The following is an 18,452-nucleotide window of genomic DNA, read 5'->3' as shown; positions in this document are numbered from 1 at the left end:
CTGCAGTGTTGTGATAAATTCAAAATAATCGCTAACGATAAATAAAAGCACATCCTGCCATGCTTTCAATATAAAATCCTCAGAATTGTTCTGATCCAATTGAATCGAAGTTGCACCACTAGAATGTGAAATATGATGCTGAGTACGGTGGTGTTTGCAGGTTATTAGAGACGTGCAACGACAAAGTGCATGGAGAACACATTTGACATTAAACAAATGCAGATAACAACAAGTACACTTGTCTTTTCTGCCATGACAAGTCCAATAGATGTGGTGGAACCTCTATAGCACCACGGGAGAAAATAAATTTTAAAAAATGAAATTTTAAGTGCATTTTGGAAAGACTGTGTCAACCCTGAAGGATTTTTGTTGGAGTTATAGTTCATTTTGACATTTATGTTGAAGTCAAGCTCCTGCTACTTCCGTTTTGTTACTAAGCAACGAAAAACGCTCCGGTAGCTGGCTACAGGCTAAAGGCTAAGGCGATGGTTAGTTAGCACTCTATAATGGCTGATGATGATAATGATTTGGACGAACTGCTGGATGAAGTTGAAAAAAAGTTTTGTCGCAATGTGTCAGTAGCGTCTCCCGCTCGTGCGGATTCGGCTGAGGCTGGACAATGCGGGAAATACATGGACGTACAGAAAAAACAGAGGTAAACAAAGCTAATATAGCTAGCTAATGTTAGCAGCTATAAGCTAACCTTACAGTTCACGAGCGATACACTGCAATTGATTAAACGTCAGCGAAATGTGCTACAAGCTCCTAAAGATTCAGGAAAGTGAGCAAACGTATCCTGAGTTCTGAACTGCAGCAGAACATTAGTTTGTGACGAGGTATGATTATTATAGGATAACAACATATGCCTCTGGTAATACAGAATAGGTTTCTTCTCTGTTAGATCTTCTCTGTATGCTGGTGATAAAATGAAGATGGATATAGTTACTAAAAAAACTAAACTCTTTTTTGTGTCTGATGTAGCGCCACAAAATCTGAACAGCCAATGAGCAGCATCTCTGAAGATATTGACGCCCTTCTGGAAGAATTACAAGAAGAGGACTGCTGTGACCCCTCTCAGTCAAAGGTGAACTAATTGTTGCACCCTGCCCATGAGCTGGTCAGAAAACTGTACATTATAAACACTACAAAATACTAAAGCTTAATGTTTACACCCTTAACTGAGATTCTTAAGCAGAAGATGCACAAGTTCAAACAACAGATAATAAGATAAGATAAGATAAGATAAGATAAAACTTTATTAATCCCAAAGGAAATTCTTGTGCCAGAGGTATCAAGTTACATTAAATGTAGTACAGAGTATAAGAGTATAAGTGTCACTATAATCCAAAATAAGAGTACAGTACGCAGTATGAGCACAATATATGATACATGGATACAAATATGGAGATGTAAGGTGCTATTGTTGCTACTGTTCAGAGTTATGTCTTTTAACAGGGTTTCCCACAGAAAATCAAGTCAAGGTGGTGTCCTGGAGGTGGGGGGGGTCGCTTTTTCATCCTGTGAACCTAAACAAATGGCACATAGCCTCTCTTAATGAAACAGGTGTTATGTCAACAGTGGCATGTGACTGGGCAGTGATTGTGTGTGTGTGCGTACCTGGGAGGGGTGAGCGTACATGAGGGTGGCCAAGAGTGTGTGTGTGTGTGTGTACGAGACAGGAGAGTTGTTTGTTAGCGGCAAGAATGAAATGTGAGGTATGAAGTAACACAAAGCTGCAGCCCTGCAAGGACATATTTAACCAACAGATGCCATGATGTGGCCTTATTTTACTGTCTATGCATGCGTGGATGCAGCAGACTTTTTTGTTTCCGGAGGGATGTAATCAAGGTGAGGGGCGGCCACCCTAACTATACAGCGCTGTGGGAAACCCTGTTTAACCAAATACATCATGCAACCTAAGCTGAATAGACACTTAGAGCATGTAAACTCTCTGATCTGCTTTTCTGCTGTAATTTCAGACTAAAGAGTTAACTAAGGAACATCATGTAGAGAAGAAGCTGCCATCTCAGTCTGGAGGAAGACGGTAATTCATTCTGCATTATAATGAACATCCATACTGCACATGTTTTGGATGTAGTGAAGACATCTCAATGTTAAATAGGTCTTAAAATCCTCTCATTTATAACGCTCTGTATTGTAGTCCTGTCGCTGTAAAAGTTCTCTTGATTTTCTCGGATATTTTTGTCTTTGATCTGTTCCATGTCTAGGTGCTGTCCTGTTTTTGTTGGCGGCAGCTCTGTCACAAATGGTGTTGGAACCGCCACATCCAAAAGGTGTGAAAAGATAATTTCATGCAGAGAGCATCTGTCATGTCTTGCCTGTTTTTGGTTTATTGAGATCCAGAACTCAGATATTCCCAACATACCATCCTTTTCATTTGTTTGGTTGTCCCTATACCATACTTACTGATGAGCGCATTGCCACAGCTACATTAATACATTTAGAGACATATATCAATAATAACAGAATGGCCGTATGTATCTATAGGTCATGTGACCAGCTAAGGTGCATTTCCTGTGACTTCTGGGTGCTGATGTTTGATGACCATGAGTGGGACCCGTCCTGTGACTACTTGTTTTTCAGGTGAGTTTTCAGTGTTATTCTCACTAAAGAAAAAACATAAAAATATGCAACATGTAAAGAGAGACGTACTTAACATCTTTCAGACCTTAATATTTTATTAATTGATTTTATTGATTGTTTACTTACTAGACAATGGCAATGAAAAGTTTGAAACTTCTTATGATAAAAACCCATTTGACAGCTGGTGATGCAAAGCTTGCAGTGAGAGCTCCTGTCAGTTTTCCAACTGTAGATTTGACTTTGGGTCATTTAAATTCAAATTGATTTTGATTTCATTCACCTCACTTCCTTTTGCAAAATCGAGCTTCTGCTCAACACCTATGCAGAGCAATTACAGTGGGTGTCAGCTATTTTTTGCAAACTGCTTTGACAGGTTAGAACCCGGTGTGAAATTACATGAGGCCAACCCTGGGGATGCAGCAAGAGTACAAATGTGGCAACAAAGAACTGAATCATATAGTCTGTTTCTCTCTGAATGTGCCTGTCAGTGGTGTCTCATAACGGAGTTACTGGGCTGTATGCATTTTTTTGTGTATAGGCTCACTGCTGTAGTGAAATGACTGTGTGGTTAAATGAAGTGTGTGACCCCCACACAAACTGGTTTTTAGTTTTTGTTTGATTCTGCTCAACGCTACTGAAATCTACATAAAGTCGTCCGTACTTTTATCTCAGCGATAATGAAACATGTGACACTGACAGACTGACAGAAGTTGTTGGGTTTACTCTCCTTAAGTCATTGGATTATGACCAGTAGGTGGCAGTATTGAGCTGTAGTGCTGTGAGATGTTTTTTTTCACAGGCTGTTCTTTGCATTATTTTCAACCTCAGTATCTAAAACAGGTGAAAAAGTGCCTAAATGTGTTTTTTTACAGAAGAGGTGAACATTTTTGCTGCTATGCTGCAAATAAGTGTGACTGGAATATAACATAATAGAAGAATTGTTATTAAACCCCTCTTCCTTTCAACATCCTTGCTAATTTCACAGTTTAAAAGACCACTAACAGAGACTTTGGTTTGCCTGCATAGACATATTAGTAGACGTTTAATTTAACATTACACTGATAATAGTCTTATTTTGTGCTGAGTGGACTCGTTCTAGTGACACTGTGTCATTGGTTACAGTAATGTTGACTGACAGGCTGCAGAGGGAAATAAAGAATGTCCCAGATGGTGGAACAGTGCGTGTGTAGATCTGAGAATTGGACTGAACACTGGGAGTAGATGCTGTCTTCCTCTGAGGAATGTGGGTATATCCTGCTTGTTATGATGAGACGGTCCCAGACATCATCACAGGGTGTTATGCTATTATTCAGACTGGCTGTAATGTGCCAGGTTTACAGGGAGTGTTTCTAACTCTGCAGCTCTACTGGACGTATGTTATCTCTCACTATCACATTCTCTGTGTTGAGTTTCCAGCAGACATCTGATGCTGTTTTTTAAGATGAATGTATATTTTATTTTAAAGTTCAGCTCCGTATATACTGCAGGACATTTTTATCTTAGTGCGAGCTTGAAGCGGTGCTGGTGCTTTGATTTGTACAGGAAGAGCATTTCAGCCATGCACAAAGGCACAGTGAAGTTTGTAGAGGGAGAAATTCACTCTCAAGTCTTATCTCAGATCAGCTCACATCACTGATGTCTCAGTGGGGACCCTGAGGCTGATAACGTTTCCTCTCCTGTCTGGGTAGCAGATACAGTCACCTCCGAAAGTATTGGAACAGTGAAGCCAATGACTTCATTTTTGCTTAGTCTGAAAACATTTAGGTTTGATGTTAAAAGATGAGTGTGAGACAAGAGATCAGCATTTCAGCTTTTATTTCCTGGTATTTACATCTGGATCGGATGCACAACTTAAGATAGCACCCATTGTTTGAACCCTCCCAGTTTTCATGTGAGCAAAGTGTATTGGAACATTGTGACTGCCGGAAGGTGTGTGCGGCACCAGCAACAACCTCTAGAGGGCGGAAGTAAAATCTCCTGTAAAATCTCCTGTTTGTAGAAGACTTAGTGAAGAAAAGCACAGAGGTTACACCAGAAGATGTGAACCACTCATTATCAAGAAGAGTAGGAAGGCCAGGCTGGAATTTGCCAAAACGTACAGAGGCGAGCTCAGACATTCTTCACTGCTTCTACTGGGACAGGCTTATCAATCTTCACTTCAAAACGACCTCAGAAGCCTACAGAAACATTTTGTCTGCCAGTTTAAAAAAGATTCAACCAAACTGACTGGGAGATCCCTCATCATGCAGCAAGATAACGACCCACACACTACCAAAACAAAGCAGTTTATCAGGGGCTGGGACTGGTCATTGTCAAATTTTACTTAAACCCTATAGAGCATGACACTGAAGGGACTAACCTAAGAGGCTGGAAAAGCATCACAAATTAAGAATGCAAACATTGTGTGATGTTAGTGGGTCCCAGACTTGATGCAGTTATTGCAAGCAAAGAATTTTCAAATAAGTTTTAAAGGTAGGGTAGATTTTGAAAACTCAGTGAGAGTCAGCCAGATTTTGAAAGTAAACACACGCCCCGTTCTCTCGGAGCTCACCCTGAAGCCACGCCTCCCAACCAGTGTGACTTCGGCCATCATGCACGTACCTCTCTGGTGAGCGCAGAGCAGGAAGAGACTGACAACCAGCCAATCCTCCACGCAGGGTCCACCCGGAGGATTGGCTGATGTTTTTAGTGTTTTATAGCTTCCACAGATGATTCATATTCTTCGTTATAAAATAAAACTGCCAAACTAATCGGTTGCTCTCAGATTAATACATTATTATTTTTTGCACAGCACTGGATTTTCATTTTTTTCTCCCTTATCTGTTGTTCGTGGACATTTTTTCCCACAGACTTTCATTACAACCATTCTTCATTATTCAGTCCGTTCAAGACTGCCGTTCAGCGTTTGCAGTCTGAGTAGAGTGTGAGACGCAAGAATAATAAAAATAAGGTTGGAGAGTGGACGGTTTTTACTCAGTTTAAAAGCACTGTGTTGTTTGTGTTACCCTGAGAAAGGTGACCTGATCTATGGTTACACAATAGTGCAGAAAAGGCAGATTGCCCAATAACCTGCTGAGTTCAAGTCACTTCTGGACTCAGCAAGCTGACATCTTGGGTATTTGCATTGTGAGTAAGTATATTATTGGAATCAGCAGCCCACTTCTTCACCATGATCAGCCCTAGAGAACGAGACTTTTAATTTTCAATGACCAGCAACAGAAAGGATGCACAGAAATGACGATGCAGCGGCTCTCACTGGATCACTCAAAGTGAATGAATGAAGTCACATTTTCTGTGCACAGTGTGCAATTTACCTTTAGTGTGACTTTTTGAAGTTCTGAGTGCTTCGGACCACTCAGGAGCACTCAGGATGATGAGTTTGCCCTTCATGTTGTCACGTCAGGGTTATCATCCATAAAGCCTCAGTCCTTCAGCAGTAAAGCTACGACCTTCCAGCTACAAGAGGTGAAATAAAAAAAATAATAAATAAAAACGAGAGGAAAAACTGTGCCGCAGCTTCTAAAACAAAAGTTAAAGTACATCTGTTGGCATGTTTGTAATGGTCATGGTTCATCTCTGACATGAAAAGGATCCCTCTCAAAATGTGTAATTAACTCACAGCTACAGAAGAAAAATATGGTTAACTGCTGAACTGTGATTTTATTTCACACACACATTTTTTTGATTAATATCATGTTTTATTTCCACCTCATCAGCTCCTCAATGCTCAGAATATTCATCCTTAAACAGGCGAATGTGAATGTGAATTATAAGGCTTAACCAAGAACATCCATGATAATGTAACAACATGAGCCTGCAATTTGAAACACCAAATGCAAATGTGCCTATAAGAGCATAAAAGTAATCACATACCCAGTGCGTGAATTCATATTTGCATGCATAATTGTCAATGATGTGGCCCGTTCATGATGGCGTTAATTAAAATGCAGCTGAGGTGAGGAGCCTCCAGCTGACCTTTGAAACAGGATTCAGCAGAAGGTGTCAGAGGGCGCACACTCAAACCTCACAAATCCAGGAGAAGAGAGCTACATGCTTGTTGTGCGTGCTTATTTTCCTTTTACCAGCATACAATGCATCTAAATGTGCTAGAAAGGCAATGGTTTTTAATGGATTATTCATGGTTTGCTTTAGTGGCTTTTATTTTACACGGAAATCTATACTAAAATGCAGTGATGTGTTAGCATGTTGTCTTATTCAGTGTAATCCAGCAATTTATAATGAATTATATATTTTCATAAAGAGATTATTATGATGCAGAAGACACTATATAAAAAAGTATGTGGACACCCAGTAAGGTTTTTTTGTAACTTTTCTGTTTTGTGTTGAAACAGGATGTAAATACATTATTTCCTGTAAAGCTGCAACAATTGAATAGACGATAGGAAACAGGAAGACTTTCAGGGCCTTTTTCACTGGTCTGATCTGTCAGAATACATTGATTGATTAGTCATCAATCAATAATGAAAACAATCATCAGCTGCAGAATAGTAATAACATGTCACACCTTCAGAACATGTTTTTGTTAACTGCTGTCAGAATTGGCTTCATTTAAAGGCAGGAGATTTCATTCTGATGCACTTTTTGTTAAATTAGTGTAACTTCTCTTTACAATCCGATAGCAACCGATTAGTTCGGCAGTTTTGCTTTAAAACGAAGAATATGACTCATCTGTGGAAGCTATAAAACACTAAAAACATCAGCCAATCCTACGAGGCGCCCCTGCGCGGAGGATTGGCTGGTTGTCACTCTCTTCCTGCTCTGTGCACCAGAGAGGTACGTGCATGATGGCCGACGTCACAGACTGGTTGGGAGGCGTGGCTTCGGGGTGAGCTCCGAGAGAAAGGGGCGTATGTTTACTTTCAAAATCTGGCTGACTGACCTTTAAAGCTGCACTGATAAATTTGGTCACCAAGGAGGAAAACGGTTTACCGTACTCTAAACACTTTAGAAAGCAGCCGTTTAACCCAACCAAGCACTTTAATGTGCTCTGATTTTCTGCTGAGGCTGCAGAGGCATGGATCTGTGGAGCCACCCTGTCTACTATCAGTCCTGACTGCTGACGGTGGGGTAATGGTGTGGGGGCTGTTTCTACCCTTTGCTCTGTCACAGTGCATTATTATTGTTGACCACATGCTTTCCCTTCACAGCCTTAATTAACAACGTTCTAATGGTTGCTTCCAGCAAGATAGTGCACCATGTGCACCATTCATTTGGAGTGGTGTGTGTGTTTGTCCACTTGATGAATATAATCTTAATGTACACTCTAGTTTCAGCAACTCCTGAGAGAGATTTCTGTCTCCTGAGCTGAGAAATGACTTCATCAGATATTGTTTGATGGAAACAGCTGGTTACCAGAGGCAATGAAAATGAACCAGACAGTAAGTGTGCTGCAAAATGAAGTAAAGAGGAGTCAGGTTAGAGTCAGCTTACACAATAAGCATGGCTTTATATGCCTTACTACAATCAATTTCTTACATCATGAGGTCATAATACCTCTAAAAACAGGTGCATCTGTTCATAGCCAAGAGGTCCTCTCAGGACAGAACCCTTTCTTTCTTTTCTCTTTAATGTCCAAAGCTCAGATATTTCTCTTTGGTGCAGATATTAATTACCGCTCAGCAGACATGAAAAAAATAAATAAAAAGAAAGTATCCCTTATTGAATCTGAAATGAGAAGAAAAATCATTTGTGGACGCTCAGTAGGAGTATAATGACTCAGCTGCAGCTGTGAATGCTGAGGTCAGGCTCTCCGAGGTGACTCACTGCATTTTGTGTGTCTTTCTTGTTTTGTCCATGGACAGGAACAACATGCCCGACCGTCAGAAGCTCAGGAGCAAACTAAAGAAGAGGCGAGGCCTGAGGGCGTACGCCTGCCAGTGCAGCTGGTTCTCCACGTTAGAGCCGACAGACCTCCGAGACCAGCCTCAGCTCAGATGGGTCTGCGGCAAACACCGGGACTGAGGTCTGCTCTGCACTGCTACGCCGAAGCAGAAAGCCGCTGCTCATCTTCACTGTCTGTGCTTTGAGGCCGCCTGGGGGCAGTGTTGGAAATGTGGGGTAGAAAGTCCAATATTCATCATTTATAGGTGTTTCTGGACAAAAAACCTCTCCCTGAGGGTTACTTTTGTACTAAGTTTTCATACACAATGCTAATTAGAACAGCTGCCAGAGGTGGTATCCAACAATCATGTAGCCTCAACAAGCTAGCACTATGATTCCATTATGGAAAAAAGCTGTTGTGCTGATGTTCCACCTGATTTCTCTCTGTTGGACTAATTAAAGTATTTACTAAGGTAGCAGCTAAAAAGGCCTTTAACCCAAGTTCTGAGATCAACATTTGTTCTTGTAGCAGAGCAGACGCACAAAAAGAGAGCTGAGAAATGAAGGACTGCAACTCCTCAAGTGAGGGCTGGTTCCAGAACTGAGTCGGTCTCCATAGATCTAAATGTTAAAATGTCCAGATTTACAGCAGAAATGAACGTGCTCACAAACCCACGTGTTTTAAGTGTATTACGGTTTAGAGTCATGCGTAAGTAAAGGCATGATCACACTGAGTCACACTGCTTTAAAACAGCTCTTTGTTGTAACCTCTGGGTAATACATGCTTCTTGTTACCGTAACAACACCATGTGTGTCCTGGTCAAATGTAGCTGCTGATGATGGAAAAGATCAAAAAAAAATATATATATATATATATATGAAACCTTGTTTTTTCTGCATTCATCCATAATTCTGCACGACACCATCTACATGCTGTTATATATATCTATATCTATATTTTCCAGTTTTACTTTTTATGTAAGTAGCTGATTCCCTGTGGAATAAGCAGCCTATATATAGGTGAATTTCATTTCCCTTTGTAAATGTCATGTTTTCCATGCTAACAGTGTGTATCACACAGCAAACAGCGGTGCTGGTAAACTGGGCATTAATCACCTCTGCTCTCCTCGAAGCTGTAATTAAAGTTTAGAGACAGCCGTGTTTCTGTTGACATTTCTGTCGGATTTGACCTGAAGAAATCTCTCTCAGTGCTTCAGAGTCACATCAAAGTTCAGCGAGACGAATGTCGCTGTTTAACTACAAACACAATCAAAGGCACAACAGGTCACAGCAGCTGTGTCTGCACTAAGGGCCAATCACAGCTGGTTAACAACCTCAAAGATCACTTGTTAAGAGTGATTATTGACTTGATGCTTTCTGCATAGCCACACACACTCTGAAGAAAGTCTGGTCAGATTGTCCGTACAGTTCATTTTCTTTGCTTGTTTGCTTGTATGGGTTCCTGCTGGGAACTTATTGACGCCCAGCTGGGGGACTGTTCTGGCTCGTCAGACAGATAATCCGACAATTATCGTATCTGAAGCTTCCCTGCTGCGGCCGTGATACAACAGCAGTGGGAAGGACGCTGTCAGATCTCTGTGATGTGATAAAAGCATGAAATGTGCTGGTACTGGTTCTGTGAGGGGAAATGGAGAAGCTGTAGTTTTGTAAGATGTGTTTATTGAGGTGATACATTGCTGATAACCGCTGTTAAAGTTCAGACTGATCAGTAATGTACAGATTTCTTTGTTGTATGTTATAGAAAATGCTACCTTAAACTTAATGTTCTCATGTCGACATGGATTCTGTGTTGTCAAAGGAGCTGTGAGCTGAGAGAGGAAGACGGTGTGACAGTAATGTGAGTCAGTATCTGTCCTGTCAGACAGCAGGAAGAACAGAACGACCGGGCTGTTGAAAAGGAGGAGGAAGAAAACAACAGCCGGAGTGATGGAGCGCTGCGCACCGTGGGAGGGATGCATTTTAGCAGTCCGTCCACGGAGAAACACAGAGGACTAAAAACAGACGATGGTTTGAACATCATACAGGCCAAGTGTTGTTATGTAACAACACATCTGTTTATGATGTTTCTTCTGGGAGAAAATCAGTCTTTATTCAGTTCCTCTGTTAACAGCCTAAGGTCGGAGGACACTTTGTCCAGCTATCATGGAGAAAAATGGATGCCACTAAGTCCCTTCCTCATTCTTGGGGACGAGATAGTAGTCTGAAGGGCCAAATCAAGTGACAAGGAAGCAATCAGCACTGGATGGCTGTCCTGGTGGAAGAGCGCTCCTCTTACCACACTGAATATTCTTGCTGTGTCACAGATCAGTGAAGTTGGCCCCTGCAGCAGTGTGACCTTTTTTTCACGCTGTCCAATAAGCAGCTAATCAGAAGACTTGACACTACATTAGAGATTTGTTGTGTGTCTCTGGATGGAAGTGGTGGACCAACATATTTTTTTTAATTTGTTTTATTATTTTTTTATTTTTTTTATTTCTTTTTTCTTTTTTAATTTTTTAAATTTTTTTTATTTCTTTTATTTTTTTTACTGCACTATATTTTATTTTATTCTATTTAACTCTTGCTCTGACTGTCGGTGTTGTATTGCTGCTGGTACCCAAATTTCCCAGAGGGACCTTCCCAAAGGGATTAATGAAGTATATTCTATTCTCTTCTCTATTCTAACCCTCTAATCCATGGCTACAGGCTGCTGGAGAAATCTAATTTGCCTCAAAACTGACCCTTGACCCGTTGTACCACCTGAGTTTTAGGACCCAGCAAACCAACCAGTGGTGATGGTGTCCCGCCCTCCAGGACCAGTGTGTGTCTTCTGGACTCTGCCACATAGCAGAGCAACTGAATAGCACTTATTCACCATTTTCTCAGACAGCGCTAACAAAAATCACTTAGTCCAAATAAAACATAAAGTATGTCCCTGTGTCTCTTTTAAGTGGGTGCTGCTAAAAGTGGAGCGGTCATGAAATATTCTTCTGAAGCGTGTTGAAACCTCATGTCGGGCTCTGTTGATATTTTAAGTGTTTACATAAGCATAGTTTCCCATCTTTGCAGTGTTTTGATGCTTAGGATATTCATTAAATTCAGGCGGTGACAGGTGTCGTCCACAGCTGCTTTGTCCATCGCTTCATTAGGCCTCTGCGTCCACCTCTAAGGCAGCAGGACACACGCATTAACAGAACTACGGTCAGAGTGCAGTGACATCACATACGGCGTTTATCTTCATTATACCTACATCCAATTTTCACCAGAATAACCACACACCACTGAGCACACAGCAGGATTTCTGCTCGCTTCACTGATGTCCCACGGCTCATTAATACAGCAGGTCACGACTTCCCCCCTTAACTTTTCTGTTTTTTCATGTTTTATTCTTTAACAATGTGAGAAGCATCGATAGGATCATATCAACAGCTTCTGTAAACAGTTACACAAAAGTTGGAAAACTGTTCCACCTGACTCCAGACTGACCTTTGCTGCAGCTACATGGGCCCAACAAAGAAAACTTCAAGTAATTGTGTGACGGCGGTGAGCTGCACATGGAAAGCCTAAGGCAGGGAGAGCAGCGGGCCTCAGTGATGCAGCTGAAGCAGAAGCAGAGAAAGTGTAGGTAGGCTAAGGTTATTTAAATATGGAGTGTTCTTTTGAATTGAAATGTGGAATCATCAGCCAGCTTAGGCTGGGATCAGATGAAATGGGCTGAACTGTGACTCTTCCTGTGCAAAGCATCAGTGTTTTTTAGACCAGTCCAACTTTTTGTCAGTGTGGACCACAATGTCCATGGTACTCCCGATGCTGACTGGGTTTGATAGTGGCCTGTGCTTCCTGAAGTCCAGCACCACTTCACAAAGCTGTTCATCCTAACTTAGCCTCCTTATCTCTGCTCCACAATGTCAGTCATCTGAGAACTTCTACAGTTGGCAGGGCTGTGAGCAGCAGGATGGAATCTGTCAAGAGGACACATTATTGTTTACATTGGGCACAAGCCTGTAATCATGAGCAGATAGCATGTAAAGATATAATTGGGTCAACTTTATATACAGTCTATGGTTAACGCATGCTGCCTGGTGATTCATGGATGTGGTTTGCTAGAAAATAGTTCTTACATGAATTTGCTCACAAGGTTCTCTTTGTGCACTGTGTACGATTACATGCACTGAGCTGATCTGTACTGAGCTCTTGTGTAGTAAAAAATAAATTGTGTTTAACTTCATAAATAAATACATATAGAAATCTCACATTAAATTAATCTAATTGTATAAACTCTCACTGTCACTATAGTCACAGAAAAATGTAATTTGTCGTTTTTAAGGGCCGATTCCATCAATTGGAATTCCAGGCCAGCAGGTGGCGCATTAACTTGGAGCGTCCGTTTAAAGGACTCCATCTGGCCGTAGAATAAAAAAACAGGAAGTTAAATAGAAGCGGGCGAGTCAACAGCACTGTGAGCTGATGATGGAGGAGATGGAAGACGCAGAGTTTGATGATGTTTTAGATGACTGGTTTATCGAGTCTCTGAAAACGTGAGAAATACATTTTCATTCTTCAGTTAAACGCTGGCTATGCTAGCTGCTAGCTACTAAAGCTAGCCCTGCATGTCGAATTCCGCTTAAAAATCCAAAGTTTTACTTACTAGAAGATTTACACCCCACAAAATACATCAACAGAGTATTTATTAGTGCACATTGTATCCATTTTGAATTCGGCTTGTTCATATTAGACCAAGCAGTAACGCTGTCGCTAAAATGCACCTCCAGTAGTTAAACCCCCAAAACACAACGCGATGCATCACAAGTAAACAAAGTTGATTTAAAAATGATTCTCAAGACGAATTAAACTATACGATCAGACGAGTCCTTATATGAATCAGATTTTACTGCACAGATGGCTGCGTTGATCTTAGAGTAAATATTAAACAGAATTTTGTACCGAGTCTGGTGTCAGGTTTTGAGCCTTTGGTCAATAACTTAAACAAAGACAGAGTAAGTCAGTACTTTGTGTTTAAATTAGATCCATGTTGTAAACTCCTGGCTTGTTTACTCAGAAGGAGAAACTGACTGTTGCCCTGTTCCTAGATACAAAGATCTTCATGTGTATCAGCTGGAACATCCCACTCAGGTCATTGAGTGGACATCAGGGACGAGTGAGTGGGGTTCTCTTGTGTTTTGACCTTGACAGTACAATAAAGTTTTGATGTTTGCTTGTGTTGAAACATATTTTATCAGAAAAGCTTTTAATTTGATGCTAAGTGTATTTGTGTTTGCAGCGGTCTGTGTCGCGGGCTACAGTGCATCTAAGAATGAAATTCTGGAGCTACGTTTGCCAGCAAAACTCTTTGCAGATAACAACAAGGTAATTTATGTAATCATTCATATTCATTTTGAGAAATAGGCGATCCAGATGTGACTGTTAGCTATGTTGTGTTTTGTTGATGTGTTCAGGGTCTCTGTGCAGAGCGGGATTTTAAAGTTGCCCATGGTGCATTCACAGACGGCCCTGTTCGCTGCCTCAGACACATCCCAGGAACGAGGTGAGGTTTATTTGATTATTTATATATTTTTTAATTTAGAAGAAACAGTTTATGCATTTCTAGATAAAAACAAATGTCTATTTTAACAAATTACATCCCATGCTGTCATTGACAGGTCTGTTGTGACCAACGATGGGCTGAGCTCCGACCTGCAGGTATGGGACCTTGGGGGAGACGACAGCGGTGAGTTCACTTCCATGACGTTCCTCTGGGAATTATGACAGCAGGTTTAAAATGAGTACGAATGTCTTAATATGTAAAAGCATTTCACCAGACTTCTGCTCTACTGTCTGATTGCAGATGTGATCAGGAGAACAGGAAGCATTGAGGGGAGGAGGAGTGTTCCAGAGAGAGGCTGCAGGATGGCAGCTCGACTCTCGTCACCGCCGCAAGTTCTTCATGGAACCCAGTGCAGTGACGTCCAGCTGACTCAGCTGACCTCCGGGCAGATTCTTTATAAACTAGGTAACACTCATGCAGCCCGTTAAGATGTAAACATGCATTTCAAGTTTCAGTGGAGAAGCAGGGTTAGTCCAGGAGGAAAACACTGCACTCTGCAGGGATTGTGTTATGATTGTGTTATTATTATTTGAGACTTGAGCTACAGTGTAGAGTACAGTGACATGCTGTTGTCAAATTGTCCAAATAGAGAATACAGCGTGTATCAGCGGTGTAAAACATAATACAAAATCACCTGATTGTAGTGGGTCTTAGTATTGGACAAATACAACCTCAGATGAACAACAACATGTAACCTTTTCTTTGTGCCATTATTTATGTAGTAAAATGTAGTCAAAGAAAACAAACACGTGTACCCTCCATGATTCAGCAGCTGGTAGCTCCACCTTCAGCAGCAACAACTTGAAGTAATGGTTTCCTGTTTGACTTCATCAGTCTTTCACATCATTGAGGAGGAATTTGGTCCATTCTTCTGAGTTTTATTCCTTTCAAAAGATTCATTTGGTCTGCACCTTTTTAACCATAAGAGCATTCCTTCGATCAGACCAGTGTTTTGTGTTTTTACCTTGACATGTTTCAACTGCTGCCTGCAGTCTTCTTCAGAAGTCACGTGATGTTACGGGTGACGTGTCTGCTTTTTTATGCAGGTTGTTACTTCTGAAGAAGACTGCAGGCAGCAGTCGAAACATGTCAAGGTAAAAACACAAAACACTGGTCTGATAGAAAGAATGCTCTTATGGCATTCTCCTGATTGATTCAGTTCATTGAGGTTTTTGGACATTTACTTATTCACAGACCTCTTAAGGTCCCACCACAGTGTTTCAGTGGGGTTGAGGTTTGGACTTTAACTGGACCACTCTGGAACCCTGATTCTTTTATTTTCCAGTCATTCTCATGTAGATTAGCTGCTGAGCTTTGGATCATTGTTCTGTTGTATGACCCCATTTCCACCAAGCTTTAACTGTCAGACAGATGGACTCACATTTGTCTCTAGAACACTCTGGGATACAGAGGAGTTCATGGTCCACTCAATGACTGTGAGGTGTCCAGTCCAAATCCTCCATGACTGTATTTGACAGTGTGTATGAGGTGTTTCTGCTGAAATGTTTTTGGTTTTCAGCAGACATGGTGGTGAACATTAAGACCAAACAGCTCCACTTCGGTCTCATGTGTCCAGAGGACGTTGTTCCACAAGTGTTGTTCTTTGTTCAGATGCAGTTTAGTGAACCTCAGTCTTGCTTCCATGTGCTTTTTAGACAGTAGAGTCTTTCTCCTGTTAACCCTTCAAACAAACTGTACTTGTTCAGTCTTCTTCTAGTTGTGCTATCATCAGCAGCACCTGCTGCAGCTCACCTAGTTAAATCATATGGAAGCAGTAAGAGGACACAGTGTTTTTCCCTTTGTCTTAATTTTTACTAAATAAATACATAATGGGACCTTTATTAACATTAAGTGGCTTGTAAAATATTAGTGTACTTCATCTTACAGTCTGTGTACACCAGCCTGAGGCTCTGTTCATGAGCTCATTCCCTGTAATTACTGCAGCAGGAAGCGTCTTAATTACTTTGTCAAACAGGATTTCCGGAGCTGCTCTTCACGTTCAAAGCAGCAGGGCTGCAGTTTGATCATTTTCTGTTATTTTGTCCCACCAGAGACCGATTCTGCACATCCTCTGAGTTCCTTACAATTTGTGAGCGACACAGTTTTCCTCGCCGGCTGCTGCAACGGAAACGTTTACATCACAGACACTCGGACGCCCGCTGCTCCCCAGCATTATCCACCACCTGCGTCCACCGGTGAATCCGTCCTTTGGTGGACCAGTGTGTCTCCAGGTCCACATCTGTCCAGCTGCAGGGTTGTCAGACTCTCCTCCTCTGGACAGGCAGTGGTTTCAGACATGAGGAACCTGGGTGCAGCAGTGTGTCGGGCTCAGCTGGACATCCAAATGCGTCCATGCGAACTGTATGATGTCACAGTGTCCTGGGCTCCAGCGCTGGATGGCTGCATCTCTGTGTCAGGTCAGTTTATACACACAGAAATCCAGGTGTTGAGTTCATACACATCATATTCATATAATTCCAAATAAAACCATGAGGCCTCAGTGTGGTAACATATTTTGTTTGTTTATGTCACAGGACACAAGTCTAGTTTTGAAGACATATCAAAATATCAAGCTTAGATTTGGATACATTTTCTAATAGAAGGACACACGATGCATTCACAGACCACTGGAAATTTCAAAATCTAGCAAGTAGTACTAGTTTTTAGTGTCTGGCTGTGCTGATCAGTAAAATCTTAAGAAATGTATTTTCAGACCCATGGGTGAATTTGGGAGTTCTGTACTAATCAGATCAACAGTTTGAGTGTTGTTGTATCTGCTTGCCAGCAGAGGGTGAACCCTTTGACCTCTTGTGACCTTTTCCTTCGTTGCCACCCTCAGAACAAACCTGACATTTTTGGTAAAATGAGTCAGAGGCCCTTCACTGGCCATCGGTGATATTAAACCTACAAAACTGACAGCTGTACACAAACCTGTCCAGCAAAAAGAAAGGTCAACAAAAAAGCACCTTTTATCACATAAAAAAATAAATAGCACGATCAGACTAAAAATGATTCATTCAAATTTCATCCAAGTCATTTAAAGTGTATTCAAATCTCAACTTTTAGGTTCCAGTGGCGTTGTTCAGATCTATGACACACATGTGTGGAGCACGGAGCTGCAGGACGCTCAACCTCTGTTTCAGCACCGAGGTCACGCGGTCTCATCACAACAGGCCGATAACTGCGACCCCGTCTTCGTCACTTCTCACATATGGCATCCCGAGCGGCCACGGACGCTGCTGTCTGCAGCGTCAGACGGCTCGGTACACGTCTGGGACTGGGTGGATCCAGGTCGGTCAGGTGCTCAGTGAGGGGAAGTGACGATCCAGTTCACCTCAGGTTACGATGAAAGAATCCATTCAAAGGACCCGAGGTCAGAATAACATTGACATGAGAATATGAAACTGGATTACAAAGTGGAACTTTTTTAACTAAAAAACAAAAACACAGATTTTACAGATAATCTGTCCACTTGTACTGTCCACCTTATTCAGCAGAGAAGAAAAAAAACACTGGGAGAGAGACAGAGAGAGAGAGAGAGAGAGAGAGAGAGAGAGAGAGAGAGAGAGAGAGCTTTTTTGGGTGACACATCTGTGTCACATTGCACATCTGCAGTGCAGTGATGCAGCAGTAATGGACTGATGTGAAACATCTGCAGCCAGCTATTATTTGTGTCACATGTTAAGTGAGACTGTTTTAGTTTAAGGTCAGAAAATTGAGTTAATTATGATGAATTCCTGATCAAGCTGTTCTCACTGAGCTGAACTCCTCTCTGCTTCTGCTGTCACACAATGGAACAAAACGTATGACTAAAGTAACCACGACAAACTCACCTCATGTGTTATGGACAGCAACTATATGGGCTTTATTTGACACTTGATGATCACTCACAGCTTACACTGGGTGATCATCAGTGGTCATGTTATCAAAGGAGAGAGGGGGAAGCATGGTGCGGAGGAGAGTGATGCAGAAAAGCACCTACAGTAGCACCATTTGAACAGGAAACCAGCCAATAGCCTCTTTAGGGTGGAGTTAATCTTAAGGTTTGTAGACAAAACTCTCCACTGGCTCTATGTTCTCTCAGGTTTCATCTTCTAATTTGGTTCTAAAATGTGAGATTATTAGCAAGTATGTTAGCATTTGTGTTGCTGATCAGTCTAACAACTTCACTTTATTAAAAAGATGTCTTTGTACCATTGACTTCATGACTCATTTGAGACAGGAAATATGGGCTGTCACATATATATGTATATATGTGTGTGTTTATAAATAACACAGAACAAAATAACTTCAAGATGTTTTACTGATGATTTTGTTCCTGTTTTGTCCCGTGTGTGTGTGTATATGTGTGTGTGTATACATTATACACACACACATATACACACATTAAAAATAAGTTTAA

General features: G+C 41.4%; 2 protein-coding genes across 3 annotated transcripts; both read left to right on the top strand.

Moving 5' to 3' along the window:
• The first annotated feature begins 481 nt into the window (after nt 1–481).
• On the top strand, nt 482–9,107 carry cfap418 (cilia and flagella associated protein 418). The gene is made up of 6 exons (XM_028426038.1): nt 482–655; nt 982–1,084; nt 1,980–2,044; nt 2,229–2,294; nt 2,509–2,604; nt 8,427–9,107. Exons 1-6 carry the CDS (start codon nt 507–509, stop codon nt 8,584–8,586), a joined length of 639 nt encoding a protein of 212 aa, XP_028281839.1. The 5' UTR covers nt 482–506; the 3' UTR covers nt 8,587–9,107.
• Nucleotides 9,108–12,857: 3,750 nt separating this feature from the next.
• wdr73 (WD repeat domain 73) lies at nt 12,858–18,243 on the top strand. 2 transcript variants are annotated; one of them, XM_028426591.1, is made up of 9 exons: nt 12,858–12,983; nt 13,536–13,603; nt 13,727–13,812; nt 13,902–13,990; nt 14,106–14,173; nt 14,291–14,455; nt 16,102–16,467; nt 17,117–17,332; nt 17,426–18,243. In XM_028426591.1, exons 1-9 carry the CDS (start codon nt 12,913–12,915, stop codon nt 17,431–17,433), a joined length of 1,137 nt encoding a protein of 378 aa, XP_028282392.1. In that variant the 5' UTR covers nt 12,858–12,912; the 3' UTR covers nt 17,434–18,243. The 2 variants fall into 2 exon arrangements, with proteins under 2 accessions (XP_028282392.1, XP_028282391.1); XM_028426590.1 differs by having other exon boundaries at nt 17,117–18,243.
• Nucleotides 18,244–18,452: the final 209 nt, after the last annotated feature.

This window comes from Parambassis ranga, chromosome 16 (assembly GCF_900634625.1).
Source record: "Parambassis ranga chromosome 16, fParRan2.1, whole genome shotgun sequence".
Classification (NCBI taxonomy): Eukaryota; Metazoa; Chordata; class Actinopteri; family Ambassidae; genus Parambassis; species Parambassis ranga.
Note: the sequence above shows the minus strand (reverse complement) of the source record. Positions and strands in the feature narration are given on the sequence as shown.

Excerpts from the sequence above, each read along its gene's own strand:
- cfap418 (XM_028426038.1), top strand. The coding sequence starts at position 507 with ATGGCTGATGATGATAATGATTTGGACGAACTGCTGGATGAAGTTGAA. Across the intron at positions 656-981 it reads GACGTACAGAAAAAACAGAG|CGCCACAAAATCTGAACAGC; the intron begins GTAAACAAAGCT and ends TGTCTGATGTAG. Across the intron at positions 1,085-1,979 it reads GTGACCCCTCTCAGTCAAAG|ACTAAAGAGTTAACTAAGGA; the intron begins GTGAACTAATTG and ends CTGTAATTTCAG.
- wdr73 (XM_028426590.1), top strand. The coding sequence starts at position 12,913 with ATGATGGAGGAGATGGAAGACGCAGAGTTTGATGATGTTTTAGATGAC. Across the intron at positions 13,991-14,105 it reads AGACACATCCCAGGAACGAG|GTCTGTTGTGACCAACGATG; the intron begins GTGAGGTTTATT and ends TGTCATTGACAG. Across the intron at positions 14,456-16,101 it reads GCAGATTCTTTATAAACTAG|AGACCGATTCTGCACATCCT; the intron begins GTAACACTCATG and ends TTGTCCCACCAG.